Source organism: Bison bison, unplaced genomic scaffold (assembly GCF_000754665.1).
Source record: "Bison bison bison isolate TAMUID 2011002044 unplaced genomic scaffold, Bison_UMD1.0 scf7180017864180, whole genome shotgun sequence".
NCBI classification, from domain to species: domain Eukaryota; kingdom Metazoa; phylum Chordata; class Mammalia; order Artiodactyla; family Bovidae; genus Bison; species Bison bison.
This window is the reverse complement of record NW_011494752.1, coordinates 2,932,378-2,949,172: the sequence shown is the minus strand read 5'-3', so window position 1 is coordinate 2,949,172 and position 16,795 is coordinate 2,932,378. Positions and strand designations below refer to the sequence as shown.

General features: G+C 50.7%; 1 protein-coding gene across 1 annotated transcript; it reads left to right on the top strand.

Moving 5' to 3' along the window:
- Positions 1–6: 6 nt before the first annotated feature.
- Positions 7–12,977, top strand: PSMD3 (proteasome (prosome, macropain) 26S subunit, non-ATPase, 3). Its single transcript, XM_010842628.1, has 12 exons — positions 7–146; positions 2,027–2,217; positions 4,019–4,156; positions 5,387–5,523; positions 6,419–6,609; positions 6,771–6,874; positions 10,261–10,375; positions 10,478–10,597; positions 10,932–11,035; positions 11,273–11,428; positions 12,359–12,409; positions 12,533–12,977. Exons 1-12 carry the CDS (start codon positions 35–37, stop codon positions 12,608–12,610), a joined length of 1,497 nt encoding a protein of 498 aa, XP_010840930.1. The 5' UTR covers positions 7–34; the 3' UTR covers positions 12,611–12,977.
- The last annotated feature ends 3,818 nt before the right edge of the window (positions 12,978–16,795 follow it).

Below are 16,795 nucleotides of genomic sequence, written 5' to 3'. Positions count from 1 at the left end.
ACCACCGCCGCCCCCGGCCCCCCAGGATGTGGAGATGAAAGAGGAGGCGGCGGCGGGTGGCGGATCAACCGGGGAGACCGCTGGCAAGACGGCGGCTGCGGCGGCTGAGCACTCCCAGCGAGAGCTGGACACCGTCACCTTGGAGGGTACGAGAGCTTGGGCCGGGGACGTGCCCTGATCACGGGTGACAGCACCTGATGGTGTAGCCTCTCCTTGGGACCCCAGCGTAGCCTCCACCACCGTGACTTGGGGGTTCCTTGGGATCACCCCCAGTGCCTGCTCCCGCTACCCTGACACTCCCGACCGTGGCCCGGATAACTGAACTGTCTCTCTAGACTCTGGCCTCCTCCCTTCTCACACACCCTCCCTCCACGGGGAATTGCATCTAGAACTAGGTCTCACCGGGCCCATAGACTCCCTCTTCTAAGTTCTCTCCTCTTACCTTATTATTCCACTTATATCTCATCAGACTGATTCTAGTGACCCCAATGCATGACTGATCTCTACAAAAACCAGTGTCTGTATTTATCTTTGAAGGGGGATAAGGATAACACAGAATACTGACCCCTGTGTTTTAAGAATGATTGCTGTTGTCTTAACTACCTTTAGCAAACTCCGCTAAGAGAGCCCTTTCTGCTTAGTATCTTGCTTCCTCGTTGCTCTAATTGAACTGCCCAAACGATCCTATCTCGTTTTTCTCTCCCTTCAAACCCTTATTCCTGCTCTGTTTCTAAAGAGTTTAAACACATGATACACTTTCAACTTTTTAGTTGTCATTTGTTTGAGTTCCTGATACTCACCTCCCACCTAAACTATATACCAGTTCCCCCATTTCTCTTCTCCTTGGTGCCTGTTCTCAGTTTCCACCTCCTCTTGTTTCTCCAAGTTTATATTTCACTTTTCCAACTTAGAGCATCCTGTCCATATTTGGAGTGGGTACAGTGAAGACTCCCCACTGTGACCCTGGTGCTATTGCCCACTTCTGGGTCAAGTAGGAGAGGACTATTTATTGGATTTTCTCTCTGCGTAACTGCATGAGATACTAGCTCAAAAACATTGAAATAAGCAAAGTTACGCTCCTAGGTGGTGGTTTGAGGATGTGATAGTGTTGACTGCATCAGCTCCTATTCTAATACAAAGGAATATGAATACAAGGGAAACTGAGAAGCTACCAATTGATGGTGCTCCCTTATTTCTGGACATTTGTTTCCATTTTCCTCCATTATAAATAGCTTTGCAGCCATCATCTCTGCCCACGTATTTGATCTATTTCTATAATTACTTATTCAGTATAGATCCCTGAGTTGAGAGGGTAAATATTGGTAAGGTCTTTGGTAGATATGTCCAGGAAAACTGTACTGATTTACATTATGCAAACAGAAATGTCCTGGTCACCCCTGTACTCTGTATGTTATCATTTTTCAAATACTGTTAGAATGGTTATTGAAAAATGTTTTCATTTGTGGTTATTTGAATACTAATGAAACATTTTTCGTGTCTATTTGTCATTCCTCTTTCATATTGACCATTCATACTCATTTGTATTTAATCCTTTATACAAGCTCTTTATTGAATATGCATCTCTGGCCACATTTGTTGCAGATATTTTTCTTTTGCTACAGTTATTAGAAGGATTTTGTTTGTTTCTTTTTCTATGAAGTTCTTTAAGTCTTTTGTGTGTGTATGTGCGTGATTTCTCCTATTGTTTGCATTTGGAAAGTGTTTTCCTATTTGAAGATCTGCTAAATCCCCACGTGTTTTTGTTTTTCATTGTTTTGTTTTGTTTTTTTCCTTTTTATGTCACCCTCTACTTCTTCTCCAACCCAGCTTTATTTTTCTGTGTCTCTTGGTTTTGTCTTAAAATTAGCATATGGCATCCATAAGTATTACTCAGTCCTGTTAGAGTAAAAGAGGGGGCTGGCCACATCCTGACATTTGTAAGCGGCTTCCTAAGACTGCTTGGCTGGAGTGGTGGAGGGGTAGGAGGAGTTGCAGTTCATGTTTTTCCTCCCCTGGTCCTCCACAGACATCAAGGAGCATGTGAAACAGCTGGAGAAGGCAGTGTCGGGCAAGGAGCCTCGGTTTGTGCTGCGGGCCCTACGGATGCTGCCTTCCACGTCCCGCCGCCTCAACCACTACGTTCTGTACAAGGCCGTGCACGGCTTCTTCACTTCCAACAATGCCACTCGAGACTTCTTGCTACCCTTCCTGGAAGAGGTGAGTGGAGTCAGGCCAGTGCAGGAGTGTGGGCTTGGCTTGAGACACAAAGGGACACACATTCCACCCTGGGTAGCTGTGTGCCATCCTGGAGACCTGTCTTATTACCTGCCACAGCCGAGACACGAAGCAAAGCAGCCCCCTCATCTGCCCTCTAACAGGGGGACCATCCTTCTGCCCAGTAGGGTCAGTATTCTGAGTCAGGAAAAGGATCTGAGAATCAGGACCCTTCCAACTACATTCATTTCCCACCACTCCCAACACAGGGCCTAGGAGAAGGTTCTACCATCTCTTTGCCTCTGAAGCTTCACCATGGAGGATGTAGAGAACAGTGGTTAAGGGACTTCCCCGTGGCCCAGTGGTTAAGACTCCTCGCTTCCACAGCAGGGGTTGTAGTTGGATCCTTGGACGGGGGACTGAGATTCCACATGCCCTGCAGTGTGGCCCCACCCAAAAGAGAACAGTGGTTAAGAGCCCAGGTTTGGGGGAAGGTTGAGTTTTTAACCCCAGCTTTACCATTTGGTGTTGAACCTAACTTCCCTGTGCTCTAGGGGGATTCTAGGTTTCACTGCTGTGGCCTGGGTTTAATGCCTGGTCAGGGAATTGAGTTACGCAAGCTGTGTGGCTTGGCCAAAAAAGAATAATGAGAAAAAAAATTTTTTTTGGTGGTAATAAAGAAATTTGGGGGGAAATTGACATATATATAGTATTTATTTTCAGATCTAGTCATTAAAACTGGAATAATGTGTAACAGATCAAAAAACAATCGTGGTGGGAGACTTGATTTGATGTATGTGATGAACAGCTCGGGGGCACGTTGTGGGGCAGTTGCTGAGGACAGGGAGGCTCTTAGAACCGTGTGCGGCACAGAGTGCACGTCGATGACGTTAGCTTGCTGGTGGTAGTTGTCTCCGTGCCAGGAGAAACCTCTCCTTTTCCTTGCTGACTGTATAACTTCTCTTATCATCCATGGTACAGTTCAAGTCCTGCCCCTTCTTAAACTTCATTGGCCCTTCAGCTACCTTCATCTCCCTAAAATTCTATATGCTTACAATCTGTTTCATAGATGAAAAACTCAGGAAATCCCCAGAGTGGACAGTAAGACTTTACTGTCTGGGAAGGGGGAAAAGCACCCTCCCCCAGCCCTGCCTGGAATATTTTTTAACCTGTACATCTCTGAAGTCTCCCACCACGATTGTTTTTTGATCTGTTACACATTATTCCAGTTTTAGTGACTAGATCTGAAAATAAATACTATGTATGTGTCCATTTCCCCCCAAATTTCTTTATTACCACCAAAAAAAATTTTTTTTGTCTCCTTATTCTTTTTTGGCCAAGCCACACAGCTTGCGTAACTCAATTCCCCGACCAGGCAGTAAACCCAGGCCACAGCAGCAAAACCAAGAATCCCAGCCACTAGACCACCAGGGCACTCCTGGTCTCATTATTCGTGATCTCATCTCTAGAATTATATCACTTTATTAAACAGAATTTGCAGTGGTTCCAAGTATGGTGGTTTAACCTCTAGTTAGGTTGTAGGCTCTCTGAGGGGTCCTTACATTGTCCTTTCTGTCCCCGTTCTATTCTATAAGGATGTTATACTTCTGCAGCCCTTTTCTGTATTGATTTTATCGCCAGCCTTTTTGACTCCCTTCAGTATTTTTGTATCCCCAGCACCCAGAAAAATCTTGGCACACAGTGGGCACTTAGTAAATCTCTTGAAATAATAGTGAGTGCCTAAGAAATTCCTGGTTGATTGATCTGACTGAGCTCTTCCACGATAACTCACGTCCTCTCCTAGCCCATGGACACAGAAGCCGATTTACAGTTCCGTCCCCGAACAGGAAAAGCTGCGTCGGCTCCCCTCCTGCCTGAAGTGGAAGCCTACCTCCAGCTTCTCATGGTCATCTTCCTGATGAACAGCAAGCGCTACAAAGAGGTATCCAAGACCAGAGCGTGTGACTTAACACGCCCCAGGCAGTGTGCATGGGGTCAGTGGGGGAGATGGCCTCTTGTGAAGAAATAGATCATCATTGGGTCATTCACTGCCCCCCAGACTCTTCCCCAACGTGAGAATGCACCCAGCCCCACATCTGAGGAAGACCCCTCAACTCCTGCTCCGGCCCTGGGAAAGGCCTGCCATGGTCACTCTGTACCTCTCTGTGGCGCAGTCCCCGGATAGTGGATGCTTTGGAAAGAGTAGATTTGGAGGCAGAAAGACCTGGCGTCAAATCCCATTTGTACCTTAGGCAAATTGATTTCTCCCAGCTGTGTGTAAAATAAGACGAACTGCCATTCTCACAAGTTTATCATTAGTATTAAAAAAATAATACATTTAAAAAATACTTGGCACAAAGTATTTTTGTGACCTGCAGAAAGTCAGCATTCCCGACGTGTTAATAAATGGCAGCTCTTACTGTGGATCTGAAAGGCTCCATTGTGGATACGACTCTTCCAGCACGGCCTCCAGCTGAGGCAGCTGCCCTAGCAGGCTCAGCTTCTCTCCCAGGGGCACACCCAGGAGGTGACAGGTCTTAGGCCTCAGTCTGCTGTTTTATTTTTTCCTCGCTTTGCCACTGGTTGGTTTTTGTTTGATTGGTTGCTCTTTAGCTATAATTCACCCACTTGATTGGGTTTTTTTGTATATTCACAAGGTTGTACAACTGCCCTCCTGTCTAATTCCAGACAAGCTTAATCACTACCCCACCAACCCTCATGGCCCCCCACAAAGAAAAACACCTTACCTGTTAGTAATCACACCTTGTTCTCCCCTCCCCCCAGCCCAGTAATCTCTTGATACTTTGTGTCCCATGGATACTATGTGCCTTTTGTGTCTGACTTCTTTCAGTAGCTTAGTGTTTTCTAGGTTTATCCACAGTGTAGCGTGTATCTGTACTCTGTTCCTTTTTATGGAGGAGTAATATTTCATCACATGGATATACCACATTTTGTTTAACCATTGATTAGATGGTAAGCACTTGGGCCAGTTCCCCTTACTGGTTATTGTGAAAAATGCTGATACAAACATTGGTGTGCAAGCTTTCCTGTGAACATATGTTTCCAGTTCTCTTGGACCTCTGCCTAGGAGGGGACTTGCTGGCCCATGTGGTGTCTCCGTGTTTAAATTTTGAAGCACTGCCGCTTGACTCTCTTTTGGCTGCCTCCCCAGGCACAGAAGATTTCTGATGATCTGATGCAGAAGATCAGCACTCAGAACCGCCGGGCCTTGGACCTTGTGGCTGCCAAGTGTTACTATTATCATGCCCGGGTCTATGAGTTCCTGGATAAGCTGGATGTGGTGCGCAGGTACCAGTGGCCAAGGGTCTCGCTTGTGGCCCTCGGGGTCAGCAACACGGTCAGAGCTGTGGACTTGCAGAGGGCTGGGGCCTGGGGGATGTCAAGGGCCCAGCAGGAAGTAGGGGTGACCGTTAATACGCCCTGAGCTGGGGGAGGGCTCGAGAGGCTGAGACAGAGATGATCACTGGCCCGCTAAGTCCTGTCCCCCAGGTTCCTCCTCTCACCGCACGTCAGGGAGGACTGTTCAGCGGGTCCGAGGTACGAGGATGGTAGACTCTTCAGCGGGTCTGAGGTACGAGGGCGGTGTGGCCGAGGCCCTTTGTTTTGCGCCTGAAACTACCACAGCGTTGTTAATTGGTTGTGCTCCAATATAAAGTAAATAAAAGGTTGTTTTTAAAAAGTACAAGGACAGGCTAGAAAGCCTTTCACTCCTCTGCCTGGAACCCGTGGTGGCTCCCCATTCCCCTCGGGGAAAAGCCAGAGCCCTCCTGATGAAAGCTTTTGAGACCTCCTAGGGTCTGGGTCCCCACTCCCCGACGCCTTGCTCTTCCCCGGGCGCACAGCTCCCTCGGCCGAGATTGCCCTCCTCCCTGCGTCCTTCAAGCCTGTGCTTAACTCTAGCCTTCTCAGTGAGTCCTGCCCTGACCGGGCTGTTGAAAGCACAACTCCCTCCTGTCCTGCTCACCCCTGTCGCACTTACCCTGATTTCTGCGTCACCCCCCACCCCCACCCTTTGTCATCCTCACAGTACGCTTATTCATCATGAGAGTTGTCTGTCTCCCCCTTCTGAGTGCAGGTTCTCTAAGCAGAGCTCCATCCTCTGTGCGCCCAGACTGGTGCTCTACTAGTTGACTGTTCAGAGTTGTTATTTGAGGCCTTGACCTCATTTCTCTCCTTTTTGCAGCTTCTTGCACGCTCGGCTCCGGACCGCCACCCTGCGGCACGACACAGACGGGCAGGCCACGCTGCTGAACCTCCTGCTGCGGAACTACCTGCACTACAGCCTGTACGACCAGGCCGAGAAGCTGGTGTCCAAGTCCGTGTTTCCTGAGCAGGCCAACAACAACGAGTGGGCAAGGTACCTCTACTACACAGGTGAGCAGGGCCCGCGCCAGCCGGGAGGTGTCTCAGGCTCACTCGGTACAAATTTGCTAAGAATGTGGTACCCGTGATGCCTAAGAGGTGCTCTGGTTTGTGGGGGACCAAGGTTTGGATAATGCTCTTGTCTTGATCAACTCTCCTCTTCTCACACCCAGGGCGCATCAAAGCCATCCAGCTGGAGTACTCAGAGGCCCGAAGAACAATGACCAACGCCCTTCGGAAGGCCCCTCAGCACACAGCGGTCGGCTTCAAACAGACGGTGAGCAGCAGCTCTCTCTCCCCTTTGACCCCCTTACTCATCTGATACCACGTTAGTGCTGTTTCCCCATCTGAGGAGCCAGGAAGGCATCCTTACTTTGTCTTTGTGCCCTAAAGGTGGCATCACGTGTCTGTTTCCACATAACGTTGTTCAGGGCACCTTAGGCAGACACTGCCTGCACCTCTGGCAGTGTATATCCCCAGTCTTCTCCCTGGTAGGTAGGTTTAGAATATTCCTGACTCCCCAGAAGATCCTGTAGTCTTTTCACGCAAGGGTCTTGTTTGTGTTGATAAGCTCTGGACTCTTTATCTAGTCCCTCAGGTGTCCCTTTGGGAGCAGTGGTGTCTGTGGCCAGGGAACCCAGGGCCCTCCTTAAGGTGGCCGACTCAGGTGGAGGTAAACCTTGGCCATGTCAGAGCTGTCAGTCCCCAAGTATATTTCTTGAGTGCTGACCTTGATACTGGGCACTGTGAGGGATAGAAAAGAAGGATTAGAAATGGTATTTGCACTCAGAGAGATGGGTGCAGAACACTTGAAGCAGAATGGCTTGAAGGCTGTGTAAAATCACAGAGCCTAGCAGCCAGAATTAGGACCCAGCTTTCCTAGCCACAGATCACTGCTCCCACACACACACAGACACCTCCTAGCCCTTGAAAGAGAGCAGGATGAGCATGTACACCGACGAGCTCAGTGTGGTAGGAGCTCTGGTTTGTTTCATTTCAGCAGTTCAGAGAAAGGTGAATTCAGTTGTGGTAAAATAAAGAAATCTTTAAACAGTTACATTTGATCTGGTTTTTGAAAGATGGGTTAAATTTTCATAGAAAGGGGTGGTTTTTCAGACACATAAGGTACATTGAGGATGTGAGATTGCTTACAATGTAAGACACACACTAAACCTTCTAAAAATCAGTAAAAATGCATGTAATTGACATACAGGCTGTGTCGCACACCAGGGAGAGGTGTCATGGGGTAAAGCAGTGTTTTCAAACCAGATTTAGCTGTGGATGGATAAGGTTTCGAGTTTTCTGTGGTAGACCCAGGTTGCAAGAAGGAGCAGAGGGAGCTGGAGTGAGGTCTTGCCCATGGACTGTTGGTGAAGGGGCCAGGAAAGAGGTGGAAGGGCTGCTCGAGAGGTGAAGAAGCAGAGGTGGGGGAACTTCCCACCCAGAGAGGCTGAAGCAGATAGGTGACGAGCCAAGGCCTGGGGAGAGGTAGGAGGGATGGGCTAGAGAGCCCCAGTGGAGAGCCGGCTTTAAGTAAAAACGGGGAGCGTGAGAATGGGTAGAGACAGACACGGACTTTAACGTGGCATCTAAAGCAGAGCAGGTAGGTGTGCCGTCCGTAACTGTTCCACGTTCTCGCCTTGGGGGATCTCATTTGCTTTCACAGCTTAGCTGTCACCTCCACAGTGCGTCACCAGAGTCCATTAATCTGTCTTAATCTGCCTGGTTGCTGTAGCAAGACTGGCTGGCTTAAGCAGCAGAAATTTATTTTGTTCTATTTCTGGAGGTGAGAAGTCCAAATTCAGGATGTTAGTGTGGCTGAGTTGTTCTGGGGGCTTCTCTTTTGCTTGGAGTTGTCCATCTTCTGCTGTCTCCAAATGGTCTTCCTTCTGTGCATATCTGTATCTCTAATTCTTTTTGTAAGGACCCCAGTCATAATTGGATTAGGGCCCACTCACATGACTTCATATTCCCTTCATAAATCTCTTTAAAGATTCTAGCTCCAAATCCAGTCACAGTCTGGGGTAGTCAGGGGTTAGGGTTTCACCATAAAAATCTGGGGTTCACAGTTCAGCTCATAATACAAGTTTTGAGCCCTCTCACGAACCCAGACCTGCAAATTCCACTTCTCATCAAACATCTCCATTAAGATACTTGCTGGCTCCTCACACTCACCTTGTCCAGACCCACTTGTGTGCCCTTTACGGTCCTTCTTGCTCTCCTGATCTGCATAGAAGCCTTGGGTCATCTTGGGCTCATCTCCACCTTCCCCATCACTGAGTCGTCTGTTGATTTCCCTGACGGCTTTGGTAGTCATCTCCTCTCTGATGTTGCCCATGCCCTTGTTCGAGCCACCAACACTGCCGGTCACCATCCTCCCCTCCGCCGGCCCAACTTCCCCTGCCTGACTCAGTGGAGGTCCTGGCCAGTCTGCCTGGTCCAGGAAGCTCACATTTTCCCCATTTCCTACCCAGTGAAGTACTGTAAGTCTTGTGGATCAGGTAGTTCAGGTAGTATTACTGTTGTTACACCCGTTCTAGGGAGGAGGAATCCAGAGACTCGACATTTCTAGCTAGCAAGTAAAGACTGGCATTCTGTCTCCGAGCTCAGAACTCAGCCTGGCACTCAGAACTGGGCATCCCGAGATGTGCCCCAGGCATCTCACCTGACAGCCCTCCCACCCCCTCAAGTACACTGGCCTCTTCTCCAACCTGTCCCCTTAGCTGAGGCATTCTCCCTCCTTTTTCTGCTTCATCAGAATCCTCAAGGCTTGGGACTTCTCTCATGATCCAGTGGTTAAGACTCCGTGCTCCTAGTGCAGGGGGCACAGGTTCTGTCCATGGTCAGGGAATTAAGATCCTGCATGCTGTAAGGTGTGGCCAAAAAAGTACCTGTCTGCCATTGCTTAAAAGAATCCTCAGAGCTCATGTTAATTTCTGCCATCACCATGGCTTTCCCCTCACTCATGGAGTACGCAGAGGGACAGGGTAGTGGTGAGCGCGGGGACCACCCCGGAAGGCAGGACCCTCCTTGCCCAGGTGTGGGCACCATCACCCACCCCGTTTTTAACCCCTGGCCTCCTTTGTGACGCTGGCTTGCCCACGGTTTAGCTCTCTGTGCTCCTGTCCCTCCTGCTTGTGGGGGAAGTTGTCCCCTCCTCCCAGTCTCCCTTGCAGGGTGCTGCATCAGGAGCAGGGGCCCGGTTTCCCAGGCAACCCTGTCCTTCATACCCAGCTCATTCACCAGGGCTCTGCAGGCCCTTTCCTGTGCTTCTTCCTCTACCCAGATGATAGTTTACATGTGGTTCACTTCCATAGCCAGCACCTTAGGCTGACTTGCACCCATCGCCGAGGCCTCTGGGCCTGCCTCCTCGCGGGTTCTGAACCAAAGAGCCTGCCCGTCCAGCCTGTAATTTGGTTTGCCGTTTTGGAGCCTTGTGCACTGACTGGCCAAGTGAAATGAAGCTGCGGGCCCGCTGTACTCGAAGGGTCAGACCCCAAGGCAGAGCTTCGGTTCCACATGCAGCACAGCTTGAGGGTTTCCCCTCTCCGTGGGCCCAGTCCAGCGCCGCTGTCCCTTCTTGTCCAGTGTGTCTGGCTGAGTTGAAGCCCCCCTTGGCTCTCTCCTCCCACCCTGTGGGGCTCCCTGCCCTCTGCCTTCCAGGTGCACAAGCTTCTGATTGTGGTGGAGTTGCTGCTGGGGGAGATCCCAGACCGGCTGCAGTTCCGTCAACCATCCCTCAAGCGCTCACTCATGCCCTACTTCCTTCTGACCCAGGGTAAGGCCGGTCCCCTCCCAGGGCGTGCTGTCCCCTGGCACTGTGTCCCCTCTGGTGTGTGTGCCACGGGCAGCATCTGACCCACTCCTCTCCCCACTGCAGCTGTCAGGACAGGAAACCTAGCCAAGTTCAACCAGGTCCTGGATCAGTTTGGGGAGAAGTTCCAAGCAGATGGGACCTACACCCTCATCATCCGACTGCGGCACAACGTCATCAAGACAGGTGTGGGTCGGGCTTCAGAATCTACCTTCCAGGGTAGGGGACGCGGGTTCAGTTCCTGGTCAGGGAACAAAGGTCCCACGTGCTGCGGGGCAGCTAAGCCCACATGCCACAGTGAGAAGCCCTTGCGCCGTAACGAAGACCCAGTGCAGCCAAACTAGAAAAAAGAAAAGGTAACCTGATCACTTAAAAAAAAAAAGACAAGTGTGGATCAGGGTCTGAGGGAGCCCTGGAAGCAGGACTGGGACTCGGCTTCTCTGGGGCTGGGACAGCGCTGTGGCCCTGGGCGGGTGAAGGGTCTGTGCCCAGCCTCTCCTCCCCGCGGCCCTCCTCCCAGGTGTGCGCATGATCAGCCTCTCCTATTCCCGCATCTCCTTGGCGGACATCGCCCAGAAGCTGCAGCTTGATAGCCCAGAGGATGCAGAGTTCATTGTCGCCAAGGTGGGCCTGGTTCGGGGGCCACAGACGGGGTGTTTCGGGCACGGGGCGGGAGGGGGTTGACAGCTAAAGCAGCGGCATGCCCAGCTTACAGTGAAGCCAGGAAGCTGCCAGAGGGAGTGTCTGTGTGTACACAGATGGATGTAGGAGAGATCAGGGAGGACAGAGAGATGAGATGGGACGTTCTCAGACTTAGAAGATGGACTTTCTGGTGACTTCTCCTTGCTTTGGGGCCTGCAGGCCATTCGAGATGGCGTCATTGAGGCCAGCATCAACCACGAGAAGGGCTACGTCCAGTCCAAGGAGATGATTGACATCTATTCCACCCGTGAGCCCCAGTTAGCCTTCCACCAGCGCATCTCCTTCTGCCTGGATATTCACAACATGTCTGTCAAGGTGAGGGGCCCTGAGCTGCAGAGCCAGCCGGGCAGCAGCACGCTGCCACACCCGCAGGCTCCTAGAGAAGACTGGCTTGGTTTGGGGCCCAGCTCCCAGTCTCTAAAACACTGGGGGGCCAGAAGGGGCAAAGGACTTGGCTTGTGGGACCACAACGCCTCTGTGGACTTAAAGGGCCTGGTTGCCAGGAAGGATCAGACTGGGGTTTAGAGTGCACGGTTCTGGATTTGGTGCCAAATTTGAGTCATTTACCTTCTCTGAGTTTCTATGTCTCCATCTGCGAGATTGATAGTGAGGTATTACCTGCCCTGCCTGCTTCACAGAGTTGTAGAGATTGGATGAAATCTCTGTCTTGGGGCACTTAGCAGTCTGAATTGTGTAAAGGGTAGGATCACCATCTTGGTCCGCAAAAGGCTCCTAAGCCCCTGTGGGTCAGGTGCTGGTACTGTCGGCCACCGTTTTTCCTGGTCTCTCCCCCCAGGAGACCAGGGATATCACTGTGTCTGAAATCAGGCCAATGCTGTGCATGAAAGGCCCTTTGTGACTGGCCCCCTGTGTCTCTAGCCTCCCTCCCCAGGACCGCTCCCATCAGCCCCTCCCCCCCTTCTCCCAGCTGGCCCCACTGAGCTCCAGCCCAACCTCTCACACCTTGAATGGCTCTGCCTAGAATGCCCTTCCTTCCACTCCCGTAGGCCATCTGTTCTTCCTCCTTCTCACTGCCAGTTCACCTCCCTGCCTGACTGGGAGGGTCGGTCGTCTATCCCTCTGGATTTTCTTTTTTAGTGTTTATCACGTGGTGTCACAGGTCGTTAGTCACCATGCCTAGCTCCCCCAGCAAACTAAACTGGGGAGTATCACCTGTCTGGTACATTGCCTGGCACCCAGGTGCCCGCCTCCTCTTCATTCACTCCTCTCTCCATTGTGCTTCAGGCCATGAGGTTTCCTCCCAAATCCTACAACAAGGACTTGGAGTCTGCAGAGGTAAGCTGCTTTCTGCTTTGGGTGGAAGGGGAAGTTTCTGGAAAGCCTGGGTGGGTCGGGCTGGGTGCAGACCACGAGCCCCCGGCTGGTCCTCAGCCCCCGCCCCCCTGCCCTCTTCCCCAGGAGCGGCGAGAGCGGGAACAGCAGGACTTGGAGTTTGCCAAGGAGATGGCAGAAGACGACGATGACAGCTTCCCTTGAGCTGGGGGGCTGGGGAGGGGTGGGGTGAGTGGGGACTGGCTCTGTCTTTCCTCCACGGGGGTCCCCTGCCCAGGGAACTGGCTCCTCTTCCGACATGGGGCACACAGACTGCTATGTGCAGGGGGTGAGGGGTGCAGGGAGCCGGTCACCCCACCTCATCCCAGGGCCCCTCCTCAGCCGGTGACTTAGCACACGGGGGCAGGCGGGCGGGCAGCCTCCCAGGGCAGGGTCCTGGCTAGTGGTGTGGGCAGCACGATGGGGGAGCGCTCTCCTCCAGGGAGTGGGGCACCAGAACTGGGACATGTGTTAGGTTGTATGTTTTTTGAAGCCTCAATTATGATTTTTAAACAATAAAAATTTCTCCAAAGCTCCTTGTGTATCTCCAGTTACTCTATTTTGCCCTCACAGGTACAGTGTTAACAGGCCCAGATTTTTCTCCTGACCTGGGAGTGCCAGCCCCAGGCATGATATGAGGACCTGATGCTGCTGTAGATGAGGAGGCAGCCAGGGGGCTGGGTGAAGAGACTCTGATCTGGGGTCAGAAGGGCCTGGGTTTACTCTTTCGCATCTAACTGGCTCTCAAATAATTGGGCAACTCTCTAAACCTCTCAGGCCCCTTTGCCAGATCTGTCAAATAAATGATTATACTCAGTGATCTCCTGGCTCTAAAATTAGGAATCTAGGCTTCCAATGGATCAAACAAAATGTGAGAGTCTGGCCCTCAGATGAGATTCAGTGAGGAGAGAAGGGTCTCCAGCAAGGCTGCACCATGTTGGGAGCAGGGTCCTGCCCAGCTGGCCCTTGAGGGGGGAGGATGAGGTCGGGCATGAGGGGGCTCTCTGGCCCCCAGCCCACCTGCTCCAGCAGCATATGGTGAGACAGTGGGCCTACCCGGCTCTCCAAGTCTTCAGCCACTGCCAGTGGCGCTCCCCTCGTTGGGTCATTTGCGATATTCGTGTTCTCGGGCTGGCACCTGGGGCGTACTTGTGCCATACCTTCCTGCCAGCTCTGTTATCTGAACGATGCCTCATGGGTTTCTCCCTCTCAGCTGCAATCCCTCTCTTGCTCTCCAGCTTGCTGATTGCTTTAATTTTCTTTTTTTATATATATTTATTTGGCTGTACTGGGCTTCCCAGGTGGCGCTAGGGGTAAAGAACCCATCTGCTAATGCAGGTTAGACATAAGACACACCAGTTCAATCCCTGGGTCTGGAAGATCTGGAGAAGGGAATGGCAATCTGCTCCGGTATTCTTGCCTGGAGAATCCCATGGACAGAGGAACCTGGCAGGCCACATACAGTTCATGGGGTCGCACAGAGTCAGACACGACTGAAGCAACTTAGCACGGCACGGGTCTCAGTTGCTGCACACGGGATCTTCGATCTTCACTGTAGCTGTAGGATCTGTCTTTTTAGTTGCAACACACGGGATCTTTAGTCTCAGCATGCCAACTCATAGTGGCGGCATGTGGGATCTAGTTCCCTGACCAGAGATTGAACCCAGGCCCCCTGTACTGGGAGTGGGAAGTCTTAGCCACTGGACCACCGAGGAAGTCCCTCCACCTTGCTGATTTCTACACGTCTTCCAGACATCCTGCCTCTTAGTGATTCAACTTCCCAGCTTCTGAACCACTCACTTACTGATAATGGAATTTTTCTCTTAGGAGGTCGTTTGTATGAAAGCCTTATCTTTCCAACTAGATTGCAGACTCTTGGAGAACTTGAGGCATATCTGTGCCTCCAGGACTGCCCAGTGCTTAGCACACCGAGTTGAACAAAGTCTTGTTTGTTAGGCGAGGTCCGCTGTATATTCCCAGGTGGCGGTAGTGGTAAAGAACCTGTCGGCCAATGCAGGAGACAAAAGAAATGCAGGTTCAAGCCCTAGGTCAGAAAGATCCCCTGGAGAAGGGCATGGCAACCCACTCCAGTATTCTTGCCTGGACAGAGGAACCTGGCGGGCTACAGTCCATACAATAGGGTTGCAGAGAGTGGGACGTGACTGAAGCAACTTGGCATGCACGCACTGCATTTTCATCTGTGGATAGCCCTAATCCCATCAGAGGCATGTTTTAGACTGGCCTTGCTTTCGTTCCTTGCATCCAAACTTTATTTTCTAAGGATTCAATCTCTTCCCCATTTTATAGGCCAATTAAAAATCTAATAGATCTTTAGTTCCCTTCCAGGAAGGATGAGGACTGAGCATCGCCTCCACGCCCTTCCAGGGTGTGAGGACAGGCTTAGGTGGGCTGTGAACCCTGGCCTGTGTGACGCCAAGTGAGGGTCCCGTTCTGTGGGGTGTGTGCAGCCTTCCAGTCTCAGCCTGTGGCTCTGCTTTCTTGCTGGTTGGTTGGTTTTTGTCCTCCCATTGCTGTCCTTCTGGCCCTTGACCACTTTGTCTGACCTTTAAAATGACTTTCTGGGGCTTCCCTGGTGGCTCAGTGGTAAAGAATCTGCCTACCAATGCAGGAGACACAGGTTCTGTCCCTCACCTGGAAAGATCCCACATGTTGCAGAGCAACTAAGCCCATGTGTCACAACTATTGAGGCTTTGCCCAGGGCTCAGAGCCCCAACTACTGAAGCCCACGCGCCCTGGAGCCCAAGCTTCACAAGAGAAGCCACCACAATAAGCGCTTGCGATGCAGCTAGAGAGTAGCCGCAGCTCACCACAACTAGAGAAAAGCCCACACAGCAACGAAGATGCAGCCCAGCCAAAAGTGTGTGATAATTAGTTGTAATTGTTATTATTCAAAATGACCAGTCTTGAAATCACCACCAGCCCAAAGTGCCCCAGACCCTTTCCTGGTTGATAATGCATCAGAGTGTATCAATCCTGTTCACAGAGTTGGGGTTATTTGTCATGATTTCCTGGTTCTCACCAACCTTGAGTCTATGGGCCATTTTTCTGTCTGCTCAGTATCTGGAAGTTTCTTGTAATTCATCCTCATTGGCTTGGCTTTCTTTTCCTGGAGAAATTCAGTGTTTTTTTTATGCTTGGAGAGTTCACTGTGTTCTCTACCTCCCAGTTTTGTTTTTTAGTTAGAAAACTACAGAGAAGTACAAAGAATAACATGACATAAGTTTGAAGCCCATCTTTAGAGATAAGTTTAAAGCCCATCTTTAAATATAAGTTTAAAGCCCATCTTTCCCTCAAGACAGCCACTCTGCTAAATTCAATGGGTAGCCTTCCGGTTTACACTTTTCTACTTTTACTACAACATACAGTATTGTCTTGAGTTTTTAAATCGTTGCAAATGATGTATCACCTGAAAGGAAGTTCCTTTCACTCAATATGGGTTTTGAAGTCTAATCATGTTTAAACCCACACCCAGCACCGTTCCAAGGACTAAGAATACAATTGACTAAAACAAACTCCTTTCCTCATGGGTTTTTATTCTGGAAGGGTGGGGAGGCACACGTGGTGTGAATGGGCCACAATTCATTAATTTACTGGTGGCCACTGGCTTCCTGTTGCAAACAACATTCCAGAGCACATTTCTATGTGTCCCTTTGTACATGTGTCCTGTGTACACAGCTTGCAAACTCTTCTTAAAGGGTCTGACAGTACGTTTTTTAGACTTGTGAGCCATATCCGCGGTCACAACTATTCGCTTCTGCCCTTCTTGAAAGGGGACCTACGTAAACAATATGTAAACAAATTATTTATTTTGGGCTGTGCTGGGTCTTCACTGCTGTGAGGGGGCTTTCTCTGGTTGCAGCGAGCAGGGGCTGCTCTCCAGGTGCAGTGCAGAGGCTTCTTGCTGCGGTGGCTACTCTGGCCTTGGACTGCAAGCCCTGGGTGTATAGGCTGCAGTACTTGCAGTGTGTGGGCTCAGCAGTTGTGGCCTGTGGGCTCTAGAGCACAGACTCAGTAGTCGTGGCACCCGGGCTTAGTCGCCCTGCGACCTGTGGGATCTTCCCAGGCCAGTGATTGAATCCGTGTTCCCTGCATTGGCAAGCAGATTCTTAATCACTGGGCTACCAGGGAAGTCCTGAACAAATTATTTATGAACACTGGCTTTTCGTGATTTTTACATGCGATAAAATATTCTTTTGATTTTTTTCCAGCCATTTAAAAAAATGTAACACTCATTCTCAACTTGGGGTGTACATATCTCAGCCCACAGGCCAAGTCTGCAGCAAAGGCATTACTCCAGAGCCTGTATAAAGACTCTCTGGGGCTTCCCTG